The sequence below is a fragment of the Bubalus bubalis genome, chromosome 5, assembly GCF_019923935.1.
Source record: "Bubalus bubalis isolate 160015118507 breed Murrah chromosome 5, NDDB_SH_1, whole genome shotgun sequence".
NCBI lineage: Eukaryota > Metazoa > Chordata > Mammalia > Artiodactyla > Bovidae > Bubalus > Bubalus bubalis.
In genome coordinates, this window is record NC_059161.1 from 123032224 (window position 1) to 123046183 (window position 13960).

A 13960-nucleotide genomic window follows, 5' to 3' on the forward strand; every position below is an offset into this window, starting at 1 on the left:
AAAGAGGCCTTCTGATCATCAGCTACAAGAGGCTCGAAGAACGACTCTGATAGGGCCATAACTCCTGCAGCAGAGGCAGTCCGTGTCCCTGCACACTTGGTGCTGCCAGGGTCCCTGCAAGCCAAGCAGCTGCGCCAACTTCATGCTCAACTCTCACTGGGGCAGAACTGCCACAGGCAAAAAAAGTCTTGTGTCTATGCACACAAGGTCACTTCAGTCGTGTCCAACTCTTTATGACCCTATAGACTGTGGCCTGCCAGGCTTCCCTGTCAGGGAAGGTGGTTCTCCAGGCAAGAATACTGGAGCATATTGGCCAATATTGGTTGCCATACCCTTCCAGATCACTATATTTCCTGCTGCTCTAGCTGCCAACGTCCCTGAGTACCTGGTGCTGCCAGAACCCCTGTGATCCAAGCAGCTGCACCACCTCCACACCTGGCCCTCACAGGGGCAAACCCAAAACCTCCAGGGCAACCTCAGAAGCAAACCCCAGTGGACGACCCACATGTAGTGGTGGAAATAAAACCACAATTGAAACCCAGGGGCAGTGTGGCTAAGGAAGAAGACCCAAAACCTTTCCACAAGCTGTACAAGCTGCAGATTAAATCCACATGATCAACTAGGTGGACTCTGTGTCTATGGAGTATATAAAATGTTCTTGAGAGCTCTCACAAAAGAAAATGCACTAATTCTGATAGCTGTGGACCTTGGAAGCAAGAACACATAGGAGTAGGACCAGATTAGAATCTGAGCTGCCCCCACAGCAGGTCCAGAGGTCAGCACAGTGTTGGAGAGCATTCTAGGGAGGTGAGGTGGACTGTGACTCCCAGCGAGGGAAAGGACTCTGACAGCAGTGACTCAAGAAAAACATTTATTATTCTTACTTTTTGACTTGTTCTGTAGATTCTTTTGGATTTTTTTTCCTTTTTTCTTTTTCCCTTTTCCCCCGCTCTGCTGTAGTTGTCAATTTTATTGGCACTATGAAACCTAATAAAGCTTTTGAGTTTTTTTTTTTCAGTGACATATTTTTATTATTGATATAAACCTCTGCCTCTACATTGGGCTTTTGCAGTTCTGTGAAGTTTTCCTTTTTTTTTTTTTCCTCTTTTTAAAATTTTAATCTTTTAAACCTATAACTATTATTCTACATTCATTCCTTTGTTTGCTTTTCCTACTCTTTTCCCCTTGCAGTTAATCGTTAATGTATACAAATCTTCTTCATCTACCTCTATTTAACTTTGCATATCTGTTCTTTCTTTCCTGTCTCTCTTTCCTTTCCTCTCAACATAATTGTTAGTTTTGTTTTCATTGCTTTATTCCCCACTTGGCACCTTGCTTTAGTTTTGTTTTCCAGTTTGTCTTTTAGTTAGTTTTGTTCTTAACTGGTAAATCTAATTTTTTTATTTCTTTTGTTTGCCAGGTCAATCTACTGCATTCTTTATTTTTGTTGGACTGTTTTCACTTTGCTTATGGGTGTATATGTATATGTGTATATTTCTTTATTTTGATTATTATTTGCCTGACTTTGTAACTGCCATTTGTCTGAGGTTCATCTTTTGTTTCTCATTTTTGCATTTTTGTTTTAATCTCACTTAATTCCATAACAAACCACTTGTGAAATCTTTGTCCCTGACCAGAGGTCAAGCCCTGAGTCTTTGGAGTGGGAGCACCTACTCCAAGACCCTAGACTTGTATCAGAGAACTAACCCAAGGGAGTATCAAACAGTGAGAACTCGCAGAAAGGAAACCACTTGAATACAAGACCCCACGTCACCCAATCACCAGTAGCACCCTGTGAGTGCTAAAACCCAATCATCAGCAGACAGGATTACCACCTCACTCAGCCTTGCCCATCAGAGGAAAAACAAACAAACAAACAAGCAAACAAAAACTCAGCACAAATCTCACCCTATATGAAGCTTATGCAAACCACTGCACCAACCTTAGGAGGGCAGAAACCAAAAGGAAGAAAGAATTCAACCTTGAAGTCTGGGAAAAGGAGACCTCAAACCCAATAAGTTTAAAAAATTAATGAAAAGGCAGAGAAATACTACACAAACGAAGGAACAAACTAGAAATGCAAAAGTCCAAATAAATGAAGAGGAAATAGGCAAACTACCTGAAAAACAATACAGAATAATGATAGTAAAAATGATCAAAAACCTTGAAAACAAAATGAAGAAAATACGAGAATCAACTGACAAAGATCTAGAAGAACTAAAGAATAAACATACAGAGACAAACAACACAATTACTGAAATTAAAAATACTCTAGAAGGAATCAATAGCAGAATATCTGAAGCAGAAGAATGAATCAGTGAGCTGGAAGATAAAATGATGGAAATAACTTCTGAAGAGCAGAATAAAGTAAAGGAATGAAAAGAACTGAGAATAGTCTCAGAGACCTCTGGGACAATATCAAATACACCAGCATTTGAATTATAGGGGTCCCAAAGAAGAAAAAAACAAAGTTTATGAGAAATTTTTTGAAGAGATTATAGTTGAAAATTTCTCCAACATGGAAAAGGAAATAGTCAATCAAGTCCAAGAGGCACAAAGACTCCCATATAGAATAAACCCAAGGAGAAACACACCAAGACACATACTAAACAAACTAACAAAGACAAAGTACAAAGAAAGAATATTAAAAGCAGTGAGGGAGAAGCAACAAGTAATATACAAGGCAAACCCCATACAATTAACAGCTGATCTTTCAGCAGAAACTCTGCAGGCCAGAAGGGATGGCAGGATATATTTAAAGTACTGAAAGGGAAAAATCTACAGCCAAGATTACAGTACCCAGCAAGGATCTCATTCAAAATTGATAGAGAAATAAAAAGCTTTTCAGACAAACAAAAATTAAGAGAATTCAGTATCACCAATCCAGCTTTACAACAAATGTTAAAGGGACCTATATAGTCAAGAAATACAAGAAAAGAAAAAAGATCTAAAAACGCAACCCCAAACAATTAAGGAAATGGCAATAGGAACATACATATCAACAGCAAAAGAGACACTGATGTATAGAACAGTCTTATGGACTCTGTGGAGAGGGAGAGGGTGGGAAGATTTGGGAGAATGGCATTGAAACATGTAAAATATCATGCATGAAATGAGTTGCCAGTCCAGGTTCGATACACGATACTGGATGCTTGGGGCTGGTGCACTGGGACGACCCAGAGGGATGGTATGGGGAGGGAGGAGGGAGGAGGGTTCAGGGTGGGGCGCACATGTATACCTGTGGCGGATACATTTTGATATTTGGCAAAACTAATACAATTATGTAAAGTTTAAAAATAAAATTAAATTAAAAAAATAGTTACTTTAAATGTAAATGGATTAAATGCTCCAACCAAAAGACAGAATGGCTGAATGAATACAAAAACAAGACCCGTCTATATGCTGTCTACAAGAAACCCACTTCAGACCTCAAGACACATATAGACTGAAAGTCAGGGGATGGAAAAATATATTCCATGCAAATGGGAAGCAAAAGAAAGCTGGAGTAGCAATCCTCATATCAGATAAAAACAGACCTTAAAGAATACTACAAGAGATACAGAAGGACACTACATAAAGATCAAGGGATCAATCCAAGAGGAAGACCAATAATTGTAAATATCTATGCACCCAACATAGGAGCACCTCAATACATAAGACAAGCACTGCTGCTGCTGCTAAGTTGCTTCAGTCGTGTCTGACTCTGTGCGACCCCATAGACGGCAGACCACCAGGCTCCCCCATCCTTGGGATTCTCCAGGCAAGAACACTTGAGTGAGTTGCCATTTCCTTCTCCAATGCATGAAAGTGAAAAGTGAAAGTGAAGTTGCTCAGTCGTGTGACTCTTAGCGACCCCATGGACTGCAGCCTTCCAGACTCCTCCGTCCATGGGATTTTCCAGGCAAGAGTATTGGAATGGGGTGCCATTGCCTTCTCTGAAGACAAACACTAACATACATAAAAGGAGAAATTGACAGTAACACAATAATAGTAGGAGACTTTAACACCCCATTCACACCAATGGACAGATCATCAAAACAGTAAATTAATAAGGAAACACAAGTCTTAAATGATGCATTAGATGAGATGAATCTCATTTACATCTTCAGGACATTCCATCCAAATACAGAAGAATACACCTTCTTTTCAAGTGCACATTGAACATTCTCCAGGATAGACCACATCTTGGGTCACAAATCAAATCTCAGTAAATTTAAGAAAATTGAAATTGTGTCAGGCGTCTTCTCTGATGACAGTGTTGTGAGACTAGATGTCAATTACCAGAAAAAAAGTGGTAAGAAACACAAACACATGGAGATTAAACAACATGTTTTGAAATAACCAACAGGTGACTGAAGAAATCAAAAGGGAAATCAAAAAATTTCTAGAAACAAATGAAAACACAACAACTCAAAACCTATGGGATGCAGCAAAAAAGTTTTAAGAGGGAAGATTATAGCAATAAAATCTTACTTCAAGAAACAAGAAAAACATTGAATAGACAATCTAACTTTACACCTAAAACAACTGGAAAAAGAAGAAGAACAACAAAAAAACCCTAAAATTAGTAGAAGGAAAAAAATCATAAAGATCTGAGCAGAAATAAATGAAAAAGAAATGAAGGAAACAATTATAAAGAATAATAAAACTAAAAGCTTGCCCTTTGAGAAGATAAAATTGACAAGCATTTAACTAGACTCATCAGGAAAAAAAGAAAGGAGAATCAAAACAAAATTAGAAATGAAAAATGAGAGGTTACAACAGACAATGCAGAAATACAAAGGATTATAAGAGATTATTATGAACAACGATATGGCAATAAAATGGATAACCTGGAAGAAACAGGCAGATTCTTATAAAAGTTCAATCTTCCAAGACTGAATCAGGAAGAAATAAAAATTAAGAACAACCCAATTACAAGCACTGCAATTGAAGCAGTGATCAAAAATCTCCCAAAAAACAAAAGTCCAGGACCAGATGGCTTCACAGAAGAATTCTATCAACTATTTAGAGAAGAGCTAACACCTATCCTTCTAAAACTCTTGTCAAAAAATTGCAGAGGAAGGAACACTTCCAAACTCATTCTATGAGGCCACCATCACCCTGATCCCAAACCCAGACAAAGATAACACAAAAAAGAAAACTACAGGCCAAAATCACTGATGAACATAGAAGTAAAAATCCTCAACAAAATTTTAGCAAACAGAATTCAGCAACACATCAAAAAGTTCATACTCCTTGATCACATTGGATTTATTCCAGGAATGCAAGGATTCTTCAATATATGCAAATCAATCAATGTGATATACTATATTAACAAATTGAAAGATAAAACCGTATGACAATCTCAGTAGATGGAGAAAAAGCCTTTGACAAAATTCAGCACCCATTTATGATTAACAGCCTTTAAAATATGGGCATAGAAGGAACTTACCTCAACATAGTAAAGGCCATATATGATAGGCCTACAACAAACATTATTCTCAATGGTAAAAAAATGAAAGCATTCTCCCTAAGCTCAGGAACAAGACAAATATGTCCACTTTCACCACTATCATTCAACATAGTTCTGGAAACCCTAGCTACAGCAATCAGAGAAGAAAAAGAAATAAAAGGGATCCAGATTGGAAAAGAAGAAGTAAAGCTCTCACTGTTTGCAGATGACATGATACTATACATAGAAAACCCTAAAGATACTATCAGAAAATCACCAGAGCTAATCAGTGAATTTAGTAAAATTTCATGATATAGAAACCACTTGCATTTCTATATACTAACATTGAAAAATCAGAAAGAGAAATTAAGGAATCAATCCCATTCACCATTGCAACACAAAAAAATAAATATCTAGGGATAAACTTACTAAGGAGACAAAATAACTGTACACAGAAAATTATAAGACACTAATGAAAGAAATCAAAGATGACATAAACAGATGGAGAGATAGTCCATGTTCCTGGGTAGGAAGAATCGATATTGTGAAAATGACTATACACCAAATGTAATCTACAGATTCAATGCCATCCCTATCAAATTACCAATGACATTTTTCACAGAACTAGAACAAAAAGTTTCACAATTCATATGGAAACACAAAAGATCCCGAATAGCCAAAGCAGTTTTGAGAAAGAAGAATGGAGCTGGAGGAAATCAACCTTCCTGAATTCAGATTATACTACAAAGCTACAGTCATCAAGACAGTATGGTACTGGCACAGAAACAGAAATCTAGACCAATGTAACAAGATAGAAAGCCCAGAAATAAACCCACGCACCTATAGGTACCTTGTTTTTGACAAAAGAGGTAAGAATATAAAATGGGTGCAAAGACAACCTCTTCAATAAATGGTGCTGGGAAAACTGGACAGCTACATGTAAAAGAATGAAATTAGAACACTTCCTAACACCATACACAAAAATAAACTCAAAATGGATTAAAGACCTAAATGTAGAACTAGAAACTATAAAACTCTTAGAGAATAACGTAGGCAGAACACTCCATGACATAAATCAAAGCAAGATCCTCTATGACCCACCTCCTAGAGTAATGGAAATAAAAATAAAAGTAAACAAGTGGGGCCTGATTAAACTTTAAAACTTCTGCACAGCAAAGGAAACTATAAGCAAGGTGAAAAGGCAAGCCTAGAATGGGAGAAAATAATAGCGAATAAAACAACTGACAAATGGCTATTTTCCAAAATAAACAAGCAGCTCATACAACTCAATGCCAGAAAAACAAACAACCCAATCAAACAGTGGGAAAAAGACCTAAACAGACATTTCTCCAAAGACATACAGATGGCTAACAAACACATGAAAAATCCTCAACATTGCTCATTAGTAGAGAAATGTAAATTAAAACTACAATGAAATATATATCTCTTGCAATGTCTAAGTCTAGATCTCTCTGGTGAAGTAGATCCTTAAAGTGGATTCCATTCCCTTAGATGCTCCTTGGTTAAACGGTAGATCCTCACCGGGAATCTTTGATTCCATATCTGATGGTACAGTTGGTGCATGTTTGCTTTCCTGCATTCTTACATTTTCTTTTAGCCCCATGAAATCTGATATGAACTTTAAATTTCCCAGAATTCTGTTTGGACACCAGCATACTATGCTGCCAAGTCAAGGGGACACAGGTAGCTTCTTTGCAGTTTCAGTCACTAGTTGAGAAAAGGGAAGTGCTTTACAGTATTGGCTTTGGGGGAAGAAAGGGAGGACTCTCTGCATACAGACAACCCTCAAAAAGAAGTTATTTCCCTAAATTTTTAGTTTTAATGCTTATGTTTTCAAATTCTCGGTACCATCCAGTTTGGCGATTGAGTCACATTATATTTTTACTGACAACTCTTTGCTTAGAGACTCCAAAAAGGACAAAAGGAATATTGTTTTCATTTATAGCCGTGTAATTATTTATGGTAACTTTACCATCTAAAATTGAAGAAACTAGGTTGAGACTTTATTCTTTAGCTGCCTGGGTGGATAAAATCATCAACTGCCGTACCTGGGCTCTAAATCTTATGGCTTGCGTCTTTCTTCTTTTGTTCACTGCAGGTTTGCTGTCACAGTACCCCTTTATGGCATCTCTATGAATCTACAGCACTTTGGAAGCAATATATTCCTGTTCCAGGTCATCTTTGGAGCTCTCACCACCTTAGCCCGATGTCTTGCACTTGTAGTACTGAATTACAAGGGCCGTCGACCAACGCAGATGCTTTTCTTGTTCCTGGTGGGACTTTCCATTTTGGCCAATACATTTGTGCCCCAAGGTGAGAGGAGACTGGACTTTGGGGAAAGGAGGGGTCTTTCCCCATCCTTCAGGGACTGTAATTGGTCACACTTGTCTGAAATTAGGTTTAAAGATAGGTTCATATTTTGAGCTAAGTATTCCCCCAAACCAATCTGATGATTTATGAGGTTTTCTGTTAATATTTTTTTGGGGAAAAAAACAAAGGTCAGTGAAGGGCAAATCAGGCATATATTCATCTTCATCAGATCATGGAAGTGTCTATAAACTGGTAGCATTTATTCCAGACTATCTCCCTAGGGAGCACTTGTTCTCTTGCCCTTTGTCCAATCACACTTTGAATAACAAGTGTGGGGGGAGGGCTGAGGCTTTGCACTTATATCCCAGGTGAGGACACAGTATGGTCACCCCTTTGTTTTGCACTCTTCATTAGCACCTTTGATGACTGCTCCACTTTCCCATCTCTAGTATACACATGTGAATGGGCTATTAAGTCACCATGACTACAGCTCTTGTTTATGGTAGTCTCCCAGGAAATGAAGGGAGAAGGCAATGGCACCCCACTCCAGTATTCTTGCCTGGAAAATCCTGTGGGCGGAGGAGCCTGGTGGGCTGCAGTCCATGGGGTCTCGAAGAGTCGGACACGACTGAGCGACTTCACATTCACTTTTCACTTTCATGCCTTGGAGAAGGAAATGGCAACCCACTCCAGCGTTCTTGCCTGGAGAATCCCAGGGACGGGGGAGCCTGGTGGGCCGCTGTCTATGGGGTCGCACAGAGTCAGACACGACTGAAGCAACGCAGCAGCAGCAGCAGCAGCAGGAAATGAAAAAAAAAAAAAAAAAAAGAAATCTCCTTTTTCCAAGGAATGAAGCCGTAAACAGCAGGAACAGGATTTAAGCAGATTAAAATCCCTGTCCATTCCATGTTAGATTACTTTATAAGTTAATAGAATGAAAATATGTATTGATTAGGAGAACCATAATGGGCACAATACTTTACCATCTCCCAGTGCAGGAATGTGCTGCACAGCATTAGAGGGCTGTGCTCCTCAGAATGTCACTAATGACACAAACTTATTCCCTTACAAGAGTGTTCTTTACAATATTATAAAGTCATAACTAGATTTCTTTTTATACTGTGCAGAAAACTCTTTCTCCAAATTTTTTTTTAGTGGTCCTGTTATCCAAACAAAATTTCCTTTCTTGGTTTCTCATGTCTAACATTGATGTAGACCTGGGTTCTCTTTAGCTTTTCCACTAACAGAGCAGTCCTGTCTTCCTATTACTCTCTGGTGTCATACCCATGGCAATGCTGTTTCTACACTAGGTCAACTGACTCACTGAGGTTTGCCTGAGTTTCCTGGTTTTTTCCATGAGAATCCCACATTGCTAAAACCTCCTAAATCCCAAGGAACCTAGGATGACCGGTCTCTTTAAATTCTACATTTTAATCGTGAAGTCCTTAACTTTAGAGCTGAGTCTTCCGCATGACAGTCCTATCTTCTACAATAAAAATCTAATAAGTATTGGACAGAATAAGTAGATGCAAATTTCTACCAGACTCACCTTTTCTTCCTGTTCTCTGGCAAATCTCAGATACGCAGAGAGATTTGCTATAATTAATCTGGATCATTTTATGTACATTTTACAACCTATGTTGATAATTTTATATCTCTCAGATTATAAAAGACTCCATGATCTCTGCTACTGTAATATTTTCTACAACCAACGTTCAAATAGTCTATAGAGTTGTTGGTGTTGACTAAACTTGCTGGATGCTGATTGTTTCCACACAGTTGTCTTAACCCCACTGATCTTCCTCTGTCCAGAAATGCAGGCTCTGCGTGTGGCTTTGGCAAGTGTGGGGATCAGCTGTGTTGCTGCTGCTGTCACCAGTTACTGCGTCCACTGTGATGAACTCATGCCCACTCTTCTCAGGTATAAGACTTTTTATATCTCGGGAAGCCTGGTTAAAGCTTGATATATAGTGTCCAATAGTTTAATAAAATTTGTGCTTTAGGGAAGGGACCAGGAAAATGTTCTAATTCCACATGTAAGAAGGTGATAGTTTACCATTTTTAAGTTCCAGGTATGAGTGTAAAACAGAAATGCAAAATACCGAATCAGTCAGTTCTAGTAAGGTGGATGAACCTAGAGCCCGTTATACAGAGTTAACTAAGTGAGAAAGAGAAAGACAAATATCGTATACTAAGGCATGTATATGGAATCTAGAAAAATGGTATTGATAAACCTCCTTGCAGGGAAGGAATGGAGATGCAGACATAGATAACAGACTTGTGGACACAGTGGAGGAGGAGAGAGTGGGACAAATGGAGAGAGTAGCATAAACATACGTAACGCTACTGTGTGTAAAATAGGTATCTGGTGAGAAGCTTCTATATAACACAGGGAGCGCGACCTGGTGTGTGATTATCTAGAGGGGTGGGATGGGGGGAAGGGAAGGAGGCTCAAGAGGGAGACGATATATGTATAATTATGGCTGATTTGTCTTGTTGTATGGCCAAAACCAATACAACATTTTAAAGACATTTTCCTGTACTATTCCCACCAAGACCCAAATTGGAGGTAAAATTACATGCAAAGTTGGAATATAATTTGAGACAAATGCAAGATTTCAAAGAAGTTTTTTGACATTAAATTGAGAAAATCTACCCCCAAAAGTCCTTGCCAAGTTATTACCTAGGAATTTCCATTTTAATAAAAAATTTAGTAGATGCTGAAAAAAAATAATGAATGAAAATAGGTTACAGAATTTTTATACAAAATGTAAATATTCATAAAAATAAAGACAAAATAAATGCCTAGAAAAGAAATGTGAAGTACCAAAAATATTAGGAAATAAAAACAAAATGTGGATTTAATTTTAATTACTGTTGACTTTGGATATGGATTTTCTAAAGAGTGATGTTTTAATATAAATGTTAAAGATGACTTGGTGCCATGTACTATACTGAACAGTATTTCAATGCATCTGTTTAAAATTATGAAAATGGGTCTAACACATCTCAATCTTGTCAAAGACAGATGGAAAAGCACATAGCAAATCACAAAATCAAGTGTTTTTCATAAAGCCCATACATATATAATAATTATGTTTTATTGTGTTACATAACACATCAAACATAGATCATAAGTTACAAATGTGGATTTTTACTGGATTATTATATATTCTTGCTTACCCCTTAGGGCAAAAGCTTTTGGATTAGATGCAATGGTTAGTAGGTGTGGGGCAGCACTGGCTCCTCTCCTGATGACCCTAGTGGTGTATCTACCCACCCTGCCCTGGATCATCTACGGAGTCTTTCCCATCATTGCTGGTCTTGTTGTCCTTTTCCAACCTGAAACCAGAAATATGCCTCTGTCTGACACTATCCAGGATGTGGAAAATACGTGAGTAAACCTTCTACCATCTCTTGGGAGGGACTGTGTGCTTTGGATCTGTGGGTGAGAAAGGCAACACACCGCGTGGGTCCTTCAGATCACTGGGGGAGATAAGCCTTGTCTGGAATACTTCTATCTTGGGCCATTGCCTTCATGAGTGGTGAGGTCATGTCTATCCATTACAAGTTCCAGTCTAGACTGCAGAGATCCTCTATATCTTGTTCTCGTTGGTAGTTTTAGTCCTAAAGAGATGATAATTAGCTCTATTGTGATGGCATATCCTCCTGCCCTCATGATGGTATTTAATGATACTCAGTCCACAAGAAAGAAAATATTAGTTGCTCAGTTGTATCTGACTCTTTGTGACTCCATGGACTGTGGCCCTCCAGGCTCCTCTGTGCGTGGAATTCCCCAGGCAAGAATACTGGAGAGTGTAGCCATTCCCTTCTCTAGGGGATCTTCCCAACTCAGGGATCCACAAGAGCCTGAGATATAAAAAAGGAAATTTTAATCTGGAGGCATGATCACTCATACAGAATGACTGGGAGTGTCATGCTATATCAACAACAACTTGACCAAAATATTTAGCTAGACAAGTCTTATCTCAGTGGAAAAACATGGACGGAAGTCTGAGAAGACTGAATAAATAATGAGAGATGAGGAAGTGGAAACAGTAAGTGTAAACAGCACTTTAGAGAAATCTCACTGTATGCATTTGAGATTAGGAAAACCACCTGAAATGGCTGATAGTTGGAGGGGGACAGAGGACCAAAGCGACAACTTAAAAAAATAATAACAAGCAATATTTCACAGAGTTTCACTACTGGTTAGAAGTAATGAACTGAACTCTTTGAGGTTTTGGTCATTTCTTTATTGTTTCCCATTCCTGTTTAAGTGCAATGTGTTAGTCATTCTATGCTGTATCATTCAGTGCCCAGAGTCAAATAGATCTGGGATATGAAAATAACTCATATTTAAATGTATGTGTTTCCAACATCATATATTTTATTGTTTGCAATTAATGGGTTCTAACCTCATGAAGAAATTTGGATTTTTTGTTTCATAAAACAATTTTCCTAATTTGAATTAAGGCATTTCAACTAACTAGATAAGATCTCTTTCTCTGAGCAAGAGAGATTCAACAACTTTGAGAGAAAAATTAATTATCATTAAAAATGGAACAAGCTGTAGAAATTATCCTATTACAATGATTATTTACACTTTTTTCTTGGTATGAAATTGTTGGTATTTATTATAGTTTAAAACAAATAAATCATATTATAGGAAAAAAAAAGAAATGGTAATAAAGAAATTAATCTTGTTTATGAGCCTGTAAGATTCAGGCAAATTTTGTCACTACACTTCAATGAAAGTATCAAGGATAGGAGGAAAAAGAAACTGGTAAAAGTATTTTAATGTGAGAAATATGGTATCTTTGTGACATTGGGCTTCTATAATCAGGTTCCACAAACTGAGTGAATCACGCAACAGAAATGTATTTTCTCACAGTTTGGGAGCTTAGAAGTCCAAGCTCAAGTTGTTGGTAGGGCCACGCCCCCTCTGAAGGCTCTAGGAAAGGGTCTGATTCAGGTCTCTCCTGGCTGCTGGTAGTTCCTTGGCTTGTGGTAGCGTAACTCCAATCTTCACATGGCATCTCCCTGGTATGCCTCTATGTCCAAATATCCTCTTTGTATAATGAAACCGGTCAAATTGGTTTAGAGACATAGCCTACTCCAGGATGACCTCATCTTCATTAATTATAACTGCAAGAACCATACTTCCAAATATGATAATGTCACATTCTTAGATACTGAGAGTTAAGACTTGGATATATGCATTTTTTTTATTTCCAGCTTTATTGAGGTATAACTGACAAATTAAAATTGTTTATTTAGGATGTACAATAGGAATTTTAAAAGGTGTACTATGTGATGATTCAACATATGCATTTTTAAGAAACTTTTTCTTTTATTAACACAACTCTTTAAATAACATATGAATTTTTGAAGGGACACATTTCAATGCATAGCAAATGGGGTTAACATTTCCCCTTTGCCTCTTGACTTTCCAAAGATGTTGTTGGCCAGAGATCTAAAGAGACAAGTGAGAGTAGCATCCTTCAAATTTGCTTTCTTGTCAACAGCTTTTGCAGCATCAATGTCAATCTCTCATGGATTTTACTGGATTATAAGAAGCTGATGGTTAGAGGATCAGTTTTTACTTGTGCAGGGAGGGCATCCAAACTTATTTTTTTTTTCTGTTTTTTAATGTTTGTTTCTATTTGCTAATTGGTTGGTTGATTTGCTTCTGTTTTGTTTTTCCAGCAAAACAGTCTCAAGAGAAGCAAGTGAAAAAGATTTCTACATAAAAGTGACAAAATTTTAAGTGGATTTCATGAGATGACTGGTGAGAAAAATAAAAACATGAAGGAAAAAAATGGGAGTTTTCCTATATCTTTACATACTAACAAGAAAATGTACTGTAAAATGAATCCCATTTACAATCATGGCATTAGTTTGCAATTAAACAGGAGACATGGGTTCAGTCCCTGGGTTGGGAAGATCCCCTGGAGAAAGGAATGGCTACCCACTCCAGTATTCTTGCCTGAGAAATCCCATGGACAGAGCAGCCTGGTGGGCTATGGTCCATGGAGTCACAGAGTTGGACACGACTGAGCAACTAAGCATACATACACACACACACACACACACACACACACACACACACACACACAATTTCTTGGAATATAATTCCATGATAAGAACAATGGTGCCCACATAGAATGAATGTTAGAAAACATTTTTTTCTCT

The 13960-nt window shown here is 37.9% G+C and overlaps 1 protein-coding gene across 1 annotated transcript in view; it reads left to right on the forward strand.

Annotated features, from left to right (window-relative positions):
• LOC102394063 (solute carrier family 22 member 10) overlaps positions 1-13706 on the forward strand; it is a 32526-nt gene extending 18820 nt beyond the window's left edge. The window contains exons 7-10 of the mRNA XM_025286555.2: positions 7554-7768; positions 9578-9686; positions 10956-11159; positions 13475-13706. Coding sequence (XP_025142340.2) covers positions 7554-7768; positions 9578-9686; positions 10956-11159; positions 13475-13535 — 589 coding nt within the window. The 3' untranslated portion in view covers positions 13536-13706. The remainder of the gene's footprint in view (positions 1-7553; positions 7769-9577; positions 9687-10955; positions 11160-13474) is intronic.
• The last annotated feature ends 254 nt before the right edge of the window (positions 13707-13960 follow it).